Source organism: Pyrus communis, chromosome 13, assembly GCF_041283825.1.
Source record: "Pyrus communis isolate YQ-2024b chromosome 13, ASM4128382v1, whole genome shotgun sequence".
Taxonomy (NCBI): Eukaryota; Viridiplantae; Streptophyta; class Magnoliopsida; order Rosales; family Rosaceae; genus Pyrus; species Pyrus communis.
The window spans coordinates 12,457,688-12,471,643 of record NC_142577.1 but is presented as its reverse complement, the minus strand read 5'-3'; the positions used below and the strand labels follow the sequence as shown (position 1 = coordinate 12,471,643).

The 13,956-nt window shown below is 38.6% G+C and overlaps 2 protein-coding genes across 2 annotated transcripts; both read left to right on the top strand.

The window, feature by feature from the left end:
* LOC137737013 (adagio protein 1) lies at window positions 1-5,832 on the top strand. The gene is made up of 2 exons (XM_068476355.2): window positions 1-534; window positions 3,799-5,832. Exons 1-2 carry the CDS (start codon window positions 281-283, stop codon window positions 5,408-5,410), a joined length of 1,866 nt encoding a protein of 621 aa, XP_068332456.2. The 5' UTR covers window positions 1-280; the 3' UTR covers window positions 5,411-5,832.
* A 148-nt stretch (window positions 5,833-5,980) lies between these two features.
* On the top strand, window positions 5,981-13,180 carry LOC137737759 (uncharacterized). The gene is made up of 3 exons (XM_068477313.2): window positions 5,981-10,255; window positions 10,742-10,839; window positions 12,675-13,180. Exons 1-3 carry the CDS (start codon window positions 9,973-9,975, stop codon window positions 12,726-12,728), a joined length of 435 nt encoding a protein of 144 aa, XP_068333414.2. The 5' UTR covers window positions 5,981-9,972; the 3' UTR covers window positions 12,729-13,180.
* The last annotated feature ends 776 nt before the right edge of the window (window positions 13,181-13,956 follow it).

The following is a 13,956-nucleotide window of genomic DNA, read 5'->3' as shown; positions in this document are numbered from 1 at the left end:
GGCTCCCAACAAACTCCAGCCGGTCCAGAGAGTTTCCATTTTTACGATCAAGGCAGTTAAAAGTCCAGCCGACCATCCGTTAGGCTTTAAGCTAAATTCCACAAACACTTGCCACCACTCGTATTTCTCAACCTTTACACACACCCACGCCCACACCCACACCTCCCACCTCCTCCGTTCCCCTTCCATCTCTGCCAACAACAATTCCAATCGAACTTTCCATGGGTTGAAGGAGGAAGACGACGATTCAAATTCTTCTGGCCGATTGAAAGCAATATCTATGGAGTGGGATAGCAATTCCGATCTGAGCTCCGAGGAGGAGGAGGACGAGGATGGGAGCTTGATTTTCCCTGACGACGACGACGTTTCTGCCCCGGGTCCGCTTCCGTTCCCCGTCGAGAATTTGCTCCAAACGGCGCCGTGTGGCTTCGTTGTGACGGACGCTCTTGACCCTGACCACCCCATCATCTACGTCAACACTGTGTTTGAAATGGCCTCGGGGTACCGTGCCGAGGAGGTTCTTGGGCGCAATTGGTCAGTTTTCTATCTTGGGATTTTGATATTAGGGTTTTGAATGGGGGTTTTATTGGTGCGTCTTTGTTTTGGGTGCTTTTGGTGGGGGATTGATTTGGGGTTCTCAGAAATACTTAATTTTTGTTGAGAAAACCGTGGGGATTGTATTTTGCGTTATTAAAGAAGCTGCGTGATGGGTATTTTGGATTGAATAGATTTTTTCTGTGGTGATTGTGGTTGGTATTGGGCAGCTCATTGGGTTTGTGAGTTCTCGAGGGTTTTGTTTGTGCTCGGAAATTGGATGAAAATTAAGCAAATTGGAGCTGGAAGTAATTGTTTTGTTGATTCCTTGTGGTCATAAACCCAGTCATGAGACTGGTGGCGGCGTGTTGTGTTTAGTGTTACTTCCTGTAGGACCAATACAAATTTCTCATGGTGTAGATGTCAAAGCAAATGATAATATCAGGATATAATTATAACAAAATTTGATGCGACAGGTTTCTGTTGTGTGTTTGGGTGTTGCCTTGTTGCTCTATTTTATTGAAGTTTTTAATTTAATTTTTTTTCATAAGAAACGAGAAATTCATATAAATTAGAAAATAATTGTAAATGGGATGGACAAATAGCCCTTCAAGGTACCCCAATTAGAAAACAATACATAAAAGGAATAAAACAAGCCACACTCGATACAGAACTCTACTGTAGTTGATGAACCACACCAACTACATCTCTAGAGTGCTCAAGGAGGCCAAAAGTCTGGCTCTCCCAAATGAAAACTCTAATTGTCCTCTGTATCTTCAAAATTTATTTTATTTTCTGAATATGTGTATTTTAATACAAAGTCTTCTCTGCCTCTAATCTAGGGTGTAAGCTTGGGGAATTTGATTGTTGCTACTATAGTGCTTGAAATCTATTAGTAAGTTCATTGACACGAGTTGTATAGTAGGTTTGTTTAGCTAAAATCTATAATACTGTTGAATTAAATGCTTTTATTTTCTTTCCGTTAGTCATAATATGAAAGATTATATTGTAGGTATGTTTTTTGGTGCTTTACCTGTTAGTTGAAATATTTTTATGCAAGGGGTTCATGCTTTTTTTATTTTTTTTATTTTTTTATGGTTTTGTCTCAGCATCATGAGTAAATGTCATACAATGAAAACATCAAATTGCAAGCATCAAGTTAACTTTTGAAGATTCATATGCTAGATGGTATCTGATATGGTCCATCTATTTTTCTTTCATTGTCCTAACTAGTTGAGTAGTGAAGTGCCTAATGTCGCTCAAAAGTGTTTAGATTTTCCATGATTACAAGCAGATAAAGAAGAAAGAGCATAAGTCTCTTATGATATTACAGGCACCATAATTGGCCACTTTGAAGTAGGATAAAGCTTAAATATTCACCACTAAATTGTCATTTGATAAACCTGTTTGAGCATAGAGATTGTGTTGGTAGGAAAAGGTTTTGTTGTTGTTGTTGTATTCATTTTATTTATATAACTTGGAATAGTGCAATCTTATGCATATCATAAGGTGTTAGTCATCGAAGCTCAGCTGTCAAGCATAAGAAAAATGTTTTTTCTTATTGCACCATTGTATTGGCTCATTTAAGTCATAAAATATAAGTGTTGACTACTAAGGAGCTGGGCATTCTGAAATTTGCGTATGTTTCTGTTTGGGAGCTTCTTGGTGTTTGTGGCTTAACTGGGTTATGAAGATATTGAACAAGCTCTAAAAATGATCTAATCCAGTCTAAGAATGTTTGATCATCACATTTAGGTATAACTAAGCTATCAGGATTGTAATCAAGAACGAGTTGGTGTGTATTCGATTGCTTACGAATATAAAAACCTGATGTAAAAGGGATTGTAATTTTGGGTCCCACTTTACACTGTTGTCCAATGATGCAAAGTGTTTAATTTGGATTTCCATTTAGGAAGTATCTATGTGGAAAATCAACAAAATCAAAATTTAAATGGGAAAGTTATAAAGAAATCTAAAAATTAGTCAATTTGGACCCTTGGGCCACATTGCTGGGTGACCCTGCCAATGCAACCCCTTTTGGTTCTTATCGAAATAGATCCCTCTTAAGATGAGGACTATATGTATTTATGTACATGTGTGTGTGTGTGTGTGTGTGTGTGTATAAAAAGAAGGAAAAATTATGTGCTAGGGTTATTGTTTGGTTACATGTAACATTGCATTGAGGATAGTGCTTCAAGTTTTATTGTTAAATGGTTGTTTATTTTTCTTTTCTTGGTCTTTTTAAGTATTAGTACTAGACACGTGTAATTGTTCATCTACTGGCTATTTTATAGGGTTGGCCATCTACAGTGAATGCAACACATTCTTCACTCTTGTCAGAAGAGAACCACACTTGGATATGTGAAAGAACAACCGAAATAAAAAAACCAACTACTAGAACACTCGATAGAATCTGAGTTGAATATTTTGATATTATGGGCACTGTATCAATGACTTGAGTTGAATCAATGGCTCTCTTGTACTGGATGCAACTAGCATTCAATTGAACCTGAGTTGAATCATTGAAATTATGGTCACTGTATAAATGACCTTACCTATTGCCTTGCCCTGAGCTTAGGATAGTAATATCTAATGGCCATATGTCATGACAATAATAATTTATTTGCCCTTGTGATTCCTAGTATTTGATCCATCAGGGGCCTTACGAATCACATGGAGTGTGTACTCCAAAGTTCAAACCATGGGAGAAAAGATTGATTTCATTATATGAGTAGCCGATTCACCTTGAGGGGAAACAAAAGATTGAAGTTTCATAATTTTTGGTACTTTTGACAGTTTTAAACTTTTATTATTATTTATAGATCTGATAAAATTGTTGCTTTCACTTTATAGTATTGCAAAATTGAGTTAAGTTAACAATGACAGTAATTGAGTCAAAATTACAATAGCAAAGCTGCAACATGCGAGTTATTACAAAGTTTACTGCTGTAAGATATCCTAATTTTTGGGGAGGTCAGTATAAACTTTGCTACATCTTTGACATTTGGTTCTATTGTGTTTAAACCTGACCTTATTGAAGGCAAAGCATAAATAAAAATATGATTTTGTTGCTATATACTAGAGTGTAATTTTTTATTTTTATTTTTATATTTGGAGACAAACCAAATAGTCTTTGTGTTTCCTTTAGTTTGAGGGCTCTCTTTTGTTGGAGTTGGATGTTAGCTAAAGAAATAGTGCATCTTTCTTTTCTCTTCCTTCCTCTGCTTTGTTCTGATGTAGGTGCTTTGTTTTTTTTTTTTGCAGCCGGTTTTTGCAATATAGAGGGCCATTTGCAAAAAGAAGGCATCCACTAGTAGACTCTGCAGTAGTTGCAGAAATTAAAAGATGTCTGGAGGAGGGTATTGAATTCCAAGGCGAGTTATTAAACTTTAGGAAAGATGGATCTCCAATGATGAATAGATTGCGGCTGACACCAATATATGGGGATGATGATGTGATAACTCACGTTATCGGGATTCAGTTCTTCACGGAGGCAGACATTGATCTAGGTCCTGTGCCCGGCACTTCAATCAAGGAGTCAGCAAAATTTTCTGATCGGTTTCGTTCTTGTCTTTCTGCTTTCCGTCCTGCTGCCTTCCTGGGGGAGCGGAATATGTGTCGTGGGGTTTGTGGAATGCTGCAATTGAGTGATGAGGTACTTGCTCTCAAGATTCTATCGAAATTGGCACCTAGAGACATTGCATCTATTGGTTCAGTCTGTAGGCGGCTGTATGAGCTTTCGAAGAATGAAGACCTTTGGAGAATGGTCTGCCAAAATGCATGGGGTAGTGAAACAACTCGGGTTTTAGAGGCCGTGCCTGGTGCGAAGAGGCTAGGTTGGGGTAGGTTGGCACGGGAGCTGACTACTCTTGAAGCAGCAACATGGAGAAAGGTGACTGTTGGAGGTTCTGTTGAACCCTCACGCTGTAACTTTAGTGCTTGTGCAGTTGGAAATCGTGTTGTCCTTTTTGGTGGTGAAGGGGTTAATATGCAACCGATGAATGACACCTTCATATTGGATCTAAATGCCAGTAACCCAGAGTGGCAGCATGTACAAGTCAGCTCTCCTCCACCTGGTCGTTGGGGCCATACACTATCTTGTGTGAATGGGTCCCATTTGGTGGTATTTGGAGGCTGTGGAAGGCAGGGCTTGCTAAATGATGTGTTCGTACTGGATTTGGATGCAAAGCCTCCAACTTGGCGTGAAATATCTGGGTTGGCTCCTCCGCTTCCTAGATCATGGCACAGTTCCTGCACTCTTGATGGCACCAAGTTGATAGTGTCAGGTGGCTGTGCAGATTCTGGAGTACTCCTTAGTGATACTTTTTTGCTTGATCTCTCAATGGAGAAACCTGTGTGGAGAGAGATACCAGTAGCATGGAAGCCCCCCTCAAGATTGGGCCACACCCTGTCTGTATATGGTGGTAGAAAAATTTTGATGTTTGGGGGCCTGGCCAAAAGTGGTCCACTTCGTTTTCGTTCCAGCGATGTGTTCACAATGGATCTGAGTGAGGATGAACCGTGTTGGAGGTGTGTTACAGGGAGTGGAATGCCCGGTTCTGGAAATCCAGGGGGCATGGCTCCTCCTCCTAGACTGGATCATGTAGCTGTGAGCCTTCCAGGTGGGAGAATACTGATCTTTGGAGGGTCTGTTGCTGGTCTTCACTCAGCGTCGCAACTTTATCTCTTAGATCCAACGGATGAAAAACCTACATGGAGGATATTGAATGTACCTGGGCGACCCCCAAGATTCGCCTGGGGACATAGTACTTGTGTTGTTGGAGGGACAAGGGCAATTGTCCTTGGTGGTCAAACTGGTGAAGAGTGGATGTTAAGTGAACTCCATGAGCTTTCACTGGCAAACTCTGTAATCTGATTAAGAGTATATGGGAGCACGCTGTAACCACACATTAGCCTTCAAGTGCAAGATTGCGGTTCCTTCTGAGGAATTGGCCAGGCAGAGGTTGCTGCTTCAGTCGCTAATAGCTCTTGACAAAAGTTACTTTAGTCGGGGCTTGTTTTGGGTGTTAGTGGTAGTGCACATTTCTTATATGGAATTGTCCTGGCTCGAGATGAACTTTCAATAATTTCATGAGTGACTTGAACCATGTTTGTTTTTTGTGAGGTTTGTGTGACTACCCTTCAGTACGGAGAGTGAATTATTCTGCCTTGGTCAGGTTAGTAGTACATAGTGGATAGGTAGGTTTATATATGTAGGCCTAGTCTTATTATGCTTATGTGTTGTTTTACGTTCTGTAATTTGAACCAAACGTGAAAAATGATGCATGTTTATAGTAACGTATTGCTAGTCCTCTCCTGCATATGTCATGAATCCTTGTTCAGCTATCCTTCATTTGAGTAAGACATGGCATCCAGCTTAGAAGATATACAAGTAAGGATTGTGTGGCAGATTTGTGTAGAAGCCAGCCTTTAACTCTGCAGAACATGGCGGTCATATTTGGGTGCAGACCAAGTTTTCTGACTGAGTTTCAAGAATTTCCAGTCTCGAAGGAATGCGGCTTCTTTGGTTTGCTGCCCTGAATCTTTGCTCTTTAGTTTCTCTTTGATTCCGTGTTATCTTACATTTTCCTCGTTACCCTCAGCCAGATACATTTGTTATATAAAGTTGACTGCTGTTGTGACTTGATATCGTTTGTATGCACATCCTTTTTCCTATCGATCAAAATGTTATCCTACTCCGTTTTCATGCAAGGTTTAGATAAATTTTTCAGACCCAACATGGTTCACCACCAGCGATATTGTTCTAACTCAACCACGTATTACTAGGTGTTGAGTTTTATTACAAAATGTCTCGGTGATATTTTGGAATCTCTCATATATTAGTTGTATGTTATTTTGTCATACAACCAATGTGAGATCTTATGCTCTAACATGCCCCTTTACGAGTGGCCCCCATTGGGTCACAAGAGAAACCAATTCCCACATTGAGAACTGTTCAAGTCATTATACTAGAGCTAACACCAATCTTTTCGAGAGTCTGGTTAGTTGGTCGGTATTCAGTCTTTGGAGTCCATGCTAATATTTTCGAAGACCCAATTTTCTCGGTTAGTATTCAGTCACTGGAGCCAATGCCAACTTTTTCAAAGGCCCAATTGTTTAATTAATACCCTTAAGGTGGAGTTAGTGCAACTTTTAAAATTTGAACTTGAGGAAGCATGATTCGTGCTACTAACTTGGGCCCATGATGTGTCGAGAGAATAATTTGCTTTGATATCATGTTAAACATTTTAGGTTAAGATGGTCCACCACCAACATCATTGATATTGTCCTTACTTAACAACCTATTACTAGGTGAAGAATTTTATCACAAAATGCCTCAGTGATATTAGGGGTGAAATCTCTTATATATCAATTGTATACTATTTTTCATACGACCAATGTGGGTTCCTATAATCCAACAGGTTTTAGTAGGGCCAGCTATAAGTGTGTCCAACACCTTATCAATTATTCACAAAGAGCTTGTAGTAATTTTCCTTTGCTTTGGTTTTATCCCACTAGGTTTTCCTATTCTGTTTTTATGATGCAACAACCCTTGACTGGTGGACATGGGGAGTGTTGTAAATATTGTTGGTTATGTGGTTGTTCACTTGGGTCATTATAATATATATATATATATATATATATGTATGTATGTATATATATGTATGTATATATATGTATGTATGTATGTATATGTTAATACTTTCATTCTTTATGATGTAAATAAGGAAATTTGAGCTTTGTGTACAAATAAACCCCAGGGAGGATTTCTTAAAAGAATTAATTTTTTTATTTTATATTTCATTTTAGGATATTTTTCATATAAAAGACTACAATGATGCTTATATTTTTTATTGATACTTGAATTATTGTACGTTGTCATGCATTATGCTATTGTAGGAGATTTTACATTGTTATATTATTGTGCTACTTTTCTATCTTTTAGTTATTTGTAGTCATCTGTTCTAAGCTTCCGTCATGTTTTCAATGTTGCTGAACTCTTCTTTTGACATATTACTTCAAAATTGTTCATCTCCTTCTGAAGCAAAAATTTGATTTTACTAAGTTCATTTGAGTAACATCTACACATGCAATTAGTAATTAAAGGCGGAACCATGCTTGAATGTACTCAAATTTAAACTTTACCCATTAAATTCAAAGCCTAGTAGTTGTGACCCAAGACTCAACTCAAATATTAAAGAAAGGAGTTGAGATTTATTATACATTTGTTGAATCCTCTATGCATAAGCAAATGCTAATCACCCATGAGAGAGGGCATTTATTCATAATTTCTTTGCTCCATGGATTTCTTGGTGGAGGATGGAAGAATGGATTCTCCAAGTTCCCAAGAAAGGAAACCTCTATGTTTCCACATCCATGAGGTGAATGAAAAAGAGATGAGTGATTTGGGAGGGTTTCGATGCTAGTTAAAATTCGCCCAAGTGACCGGCTTCCTAGAGGTGGAAGGAGAGCATTTTTGTTCTCTCCAATTCCGTCATGTAACCCCAATGAAATTTGGCATACAAATTTTCTTTTATAGCCACTCACGTTTGAGTGGCATGAATTGTAATTATCCTCTATGACCGGCCATTAGGTGTTAGTGAGCCTTTTGCCCTTTTGTGATTTAAGTTGTCATACAACTCAAGTCATTAGGCTTGACTATTCAAAGCCCAATGGGCCTTGAGGCCTGAAACTAAGATGAGATTTAAAACGAACTTATTCATATGATTAATTAACATATTAGTTAATCCTAGCCAAAAACAATTAAACTATCTATTCGTCCTTACTCAACCCCGTTGTTTCTTCAATCTCAACCTCACATGGTGTAGATCCATTAAGTTCTTATTAGCGAGACAGTGGGCAATTAGTACTTGCAAGTCCTTCTCGGCATGAAACATATCCTTAGGGATGCAACCAATATCTTTGATTCCTCCACTTTGTCCACTTTGTACCTCCGATAAATCCACTTGTTTACTTATGGAAATATTGATCTCCGCACATTTTGCAATCATCACCTTCTTTGCCTTATACACATTGTTCAATCATCCCCTTTTTTGCTTTATAAACTCGAAGATGAGATTTAAATAAGTGTGAGGCGCTTGCCATATAGTGGTTATGTCGCTCTTTGAAAACTGTTACAACAAACTAATCATGATCATTTGGCTTCGACAACACAACTTTTGCCTTGCAGTCAATCCTTGTGTCTGGCCTCTTACCTTTTCAATTGGGTTTGGATAAGCATCCACCTTCTTGAACGTGGTTTGCAACTAACAAATTCCTTCCTTACCAAGCCCTCACCACCATTGCCATTTTTACTACTATATTCCCGGATCCAACTGCGATTTGCATAACTATTGTTAAACAACGAATCAAACTCCATATTCGCTTTGAGTTTCAACTGATCGAATGTCTACATTTGGCATCACAAATTCAGCCCTCCTTGCACCAATTTCATCTTGTGTACATCATCAGTTTCTTCTATATTTTCGTTTACTTATCTGTTATCCCCCATCGAAATCCAAATCAATAACTCGTTGCTTCAAAGTTACACAGACATAACTTTATTTATCACAATCCAATACAAGTTTCACCAATATTTATATAAAATCTCAATTTCTACGAAAATAACCCCAGCTATAACAACCTAGCATGATTGAATCGAAGTTGACGAAATAAAAAACAGCATAGAAACTTAGCGTAATTTAAATTTCACAACCCAGAACTTGGAACTCAATCTCAAAAGGGAGAAAGAAAGAGCAGAGGTTGCTCCTAAAACCCAAGAAGTGCAGCGCCACAAACAAGCACGCTCCAAAGCTAGACAATGGCCGTGACGATGACAAGGGAATTTTGATGGGCTTGGGCTATTTGGAGGAACCAAAGTCGTATGAGCAGATGGAGATGTACTCATGTACGTCACTGCCAAACGCTAAAGGCTGCCTGTCAAGTGGAAGCAAACTCCGAGTTATACGGGTACAAATAGGTACACTCCCACTAGTCCATCCCACATCTGCCAACTAGGAAAATTACAATTATTTCAAAATACTAACACATAAAAATATAGCAAACTTTAATGAAAAAATTCTCGGTACTGTTTATTTTAACGAAAAATCATATTTTTACACTAAAAAGTCAATTCTAGTATTATTCACTTTATCTTTTATTTTATCTGTATTATTAAAATTCAAAATCTTCAAATCATTTTTTATTAGCTTTTCTAAAAATATACTCACAAAAGATAAAAGATATGACCACTTGGGGTTGCGTGCAGTCGACACTACTCCTCCTCCCTCCTATCCACCAGCTCACTACTTTCACTCGGTCTCTCTAACTTAAAGCAACTCCACTCCCCTTCTCACTCGAAACTCACGAAGATCCCTCACTTTCCCTGACTTTCCCTGACTTTCTCTCCCATCTTCCTCCAAACCAAACACAAGCCAGATGGCCATCAACAGGGACTCCACTCCCCCTCCAATGATCGGCAAGATTGGGCCCTACACTGTCTTTATGACGCCGCCCTCCACCCCTAAACCGCCCGAACCGGTTTTTGAATCTCCCCGGAAGGTGGCCGCGCCGGTCTTTGAGTCCCCCAGGAAGGTGGCCCCGCCCCCGGTCCAGCCGCCGCCTCAGCAATTGGTGAAGCCCATTGCCGTATCTTCGGATTCCTCGTCCGATGGCTCGGTGTTGGGGATTTTTAAGAATGCGGTCACCAAAGTGCAGAAGGGTAATGCGTGTCTTTGTTTTACTATGTTTTTGTGTGGTTTTTGGTTGTTCTGTGGTTGTGGGTGGGGGAGTGGAGGAAAAGGAAGGATAATTTGGGATTTTGGCATGAAATTAATGAAAGAAAGCCAACCAGACATTATTGTGAATTGTTGAGTAAGTAATTTTGTAAATAATTTTATTTGTTAGGAAGATGAAATTTCCATTGGATTGATGTTCTTATTGTTTTCTTTTTACTTGCCGAAAGTACGCAGGGACCATTGGTGATTTTACAGCCCCTGCTAGGTTTCTGAGAAACTAGATAGGAGATTATACAGTGTCTGGTTTGCAGAAACTTAAAACAAATGTTCAGCAAGCTGAATTTTGTTTTGTAGTTTCGCCAATCCTGCATCTTGTGAAGTCTTTTAGGCAGAGTTTTGGTGAATACTTTTACTGGTATGTTCTTCCCTAGTGAACTACAGCTAAGGGTGGCTCTTTGGTTATGTTGCAGCTCATTCAAGTTTGGACGACCGTTTGGCACGCTGGTTTGGATTAAATCAGTCAAAATATCAGTGGGCGCTAGATGATTATTACCAGAGCAAGGGACTGGTAACCATTCGTTTGCTTGCATTCGTAATACTTGTTTACTTTTCGTTGTGTTTTTATGTTGTACTGGTTAGTGGCTTAGATTGATTTGTTGTTGGATTGAGCATTTAATAGATTGAAGTGTGCAGATGTTGATTGATGCTGATATAAGCAACTGAGTTCAATCATTGGATTATTTTTCTTGTCCTTTGTTTCATTACGCATTCTCATACAACCAATACTTATGTATATGTTGTCTTGTATTGAATCTATTGTTTAAGTTCTTCGTTAATGTTCCGGTTTTGCATTTATAAATGCCTTCCTAGGACAATGGTTCTAAAAGACGTTAGGCGCTAGTTGGGCGGCGGGCAGAGCCTAGTGCCTAGGTGGGGGCCTGGGTGGTTTTTTTTTTTTTTTTTAAATAAATATTTTAATTAAATTTATTATATGACATATAATTAAATGTCTACTTATACTGAAAATAAATACATAATTGGATTGGGATACATAAATTGCAAAATTGAATGACATGTAGATTATCAAGTATTAGGACATATTGAAAACATGGGAACAGGCATATAATGAGTGATCTTTCAAGTATTCAACAAGTTTCTTACAATTTATTGAAAAAATAGAATGCAAAATGAAAGTTATCTATTTTCTATCTAAGTGAGATTTACGACCTAGGAGGCGTCTAGGTGTAATGGGCGGGCGCTAGGCAGGTCTAGGCGTCCTTTCTTAATTTTCAAACGCCTAGGAAATAATCGGGTGGTGGCCAGTTGCCTAGGCAGGGCCTAAACGGCACTAGGCTGGGATTCTTAGAACAGTGCCCAAGACCAGTGCCATGAAAATCAAGGGTTTTAAGTCCTCTGGTTAGAAAAAGGTTGTTATTTTGTTTTTTCAGAACGTCCTTTAATTTTTTGTTAGAAATTTACAAGTGGGAGAGTATGCATGTCGACTTACTGCAACTTACAATTCCTTTTGAAATATGGTGATCAAACTTCCGCAATAGTCACTGTAATTTGATCCACATAATGCTACAAGGGTGAAGGAATATTGGTAGAACGATGAAAGAAAGGACATAAAATTAGGATATACTCACTTGTTGTTCCAAGAGAATCCAACTTAAGGCTAGCCTGTTCTATTAAAATGATTCAAATTTATGATATAGAATATCAAAGATCCATTATAATGTAGTATCAGTTCCTCATACTTTCGATGTCATAAGGGAAAATTAATACTCAATTGTAAAATATTTTACAAGAACAACCTCCACGTCCCCATTTTGTTTTATGATGTCAGAACATGTCTGAGATGTAATACAAGTATTCAAATTATGACCAATGAGTGCTAAACTTGTGTGAGTAAGACATTCAGCCTTATAGCAGCTGATCCTTAAGATTGTTCTTATGAACTTGTGTTACATTATTATTATTTCTGCATCATCTTTGGCATTGTTTCCCAACTTATTCTGATATAAATCCTGAGGTGACATGGAAACCCGTGTTTGCCGTTGCCTACCGCTGAAGTGACATGGAAACCATAACAGATACTTGTCCTTGATTGAAATCCCTATCCTCGGTATAACCCCGAGAAAACTTACTGGGGCAGGTTGTCAATGTAAGGGTGCCTGGTCTAACAACCATATAACCCCTTGAACCCCCAACTTGTTTGGAAATAAGCATGTCTAACTCTTAAGTTGGTTTCCTTATCTCCAAGGATTTTGTGCATATGTTTTTCATTTTTGGGTATGTTTTTGCCAGCTTGAGTACAGCGGTACCATTTAGCTTACTTGATTACAAATGACCTTTGTTGCTGTTATCTGTAACCAACAACTTGATGCTTTTACTTGATTGCAGGAAAAGGACGATGCAAAACCAAAAGAGATATCTAGCAAAATGCAGAGTGTGTAACATGGTTTCTGGACGGGTAAAGATAACATGATGTTTAAATATCCCTTTTTGTTTCAACTGGGAATTTACGTTGGTTTGCAGAATTAATTGCAAGAGAGAGCTCGTGCAGACATCCTTTGAGTATACTATATATACATATATATGGAGTAGAAGTGCATCTGAATCTGTAGAATCCAACCAACTTCTGGGTTTCCGGTTAATGCAATCCTCTGCCTGCTGCAACAGCTGAATTTGGTTGTCTAACAATTTATAAGCCATCTGAGTCCATAGTTTAAACCAAACTTTTCTATATGTACTCCTTTTGAGCTGCCAGCAGATTGTTCTTGCTGTTGTACTTGTGGGTTCTGTACTTTCGGCTTATTGGTGTATTTGTATTTTTCGTGAAAGCCATAATTTGTGGCTTGCGATTGTAGGAGATGCTTTTATTGTGATCTATTTGTTGTTTGTCATCACTGATTCACTTCTAAACGTCAGTCACATAAGAGCTGGGTCAGTCCCGGGAAATCTCGTTTCCATCAACTGAATCAGTCCCTGGAAAGCTCGCTTTCATCAACTAGATCATAACCATGCACTGTCCTGAGACTTTTAGGAAGGCGGGGGGCGGGGTGTGTATGTGTGTGTTTTGTTTTACTTGCATCAAGCGATAGATTTTGTAGATTAGATGTTAGATTAACCACTCACAGCGTTTGAACTCACTCCCATGCAAGGTGGATGACGTAACTTAGTGCATGATCGAGTGGTGAAGGTGATAAATTATTCCGAAGTATCACTTTAGTCTGGGGACCTCTTCATACATTGGAAAGAGAAAAATCACTAGACCAAATAAAAATACTTGGTTGTCAAATTATCAAATATTACGCATGGAATGGCTGTATCTCAGTTGCAGTACTTTTTTTTTTCCCTTGGTATCAACCTTAGCTCTAATGGTCGTGGCCCCTTCCCAAGAATCCTTTTACAACAATTCGTGTGCTTCCTGAAACTCGCATAACGCAATTACTTTAGTCTAAAGGAGGAGGGGAAATTGCACTGTACACATTAACAGTGATTTGAAGTGAATTTCACTTTATTTACGAGGCTGCCACTGTCTATTTCTGCCGCGTGTTGATAATAGTGGAAAGGCAGGGGGGAGGGAGGAAGGAAGAGTGAGAGAGATAGAGATAGGCATTCATAACTGTCGAAGGTAGATATTTGTATTTTTCTAAATAAAAGGAGTTGTCAAGTATGAAAT

What these genes read in the sequence shown, in the direction of transcription:
- LOC137737013 (XM_068476355.2), top strand. Translation starts at nt 281, where the DNA reads ATGGAGTGGGATAGCAATTCCGATCTGAGCTCCGAGGAGGAGGAGGAC. An exon ending in GAGGTTCTTGGGCGCAATTG is followed by an intron (nt 535 to 3,798) that starts GTCAGTTTTCTA and finishes TTTTTTTTGCAG; the next exon opens with CCGGTTTTTGCAATATAGAG.
- LOC137737759 (XM_068477313.2), top strand. Translation starts at nt 9,973, where the DNA reads ATGGCCATCAACAGGGACTCCACTCCCCCTCCAATGATCGGCAAGATT. An exon ending in GGTCACCAAAGTGCAGAAGG is followed by an intron (nt 10,256 to 10,741) that starts GTAATGCGTGTC and finishes GTTATGTTGCAG; the next exon opens with CTCATTCAAGTTTGGACGAC. An exon ending in ATTACCAGAGCAAGGGACTG is followed by an intron (nt 10,840 to 12,674) that starts GTAACCATTCGT and finishes ACTTGATTGCAG; the next exon opens with GAAAAGGACGATGCAAAACC.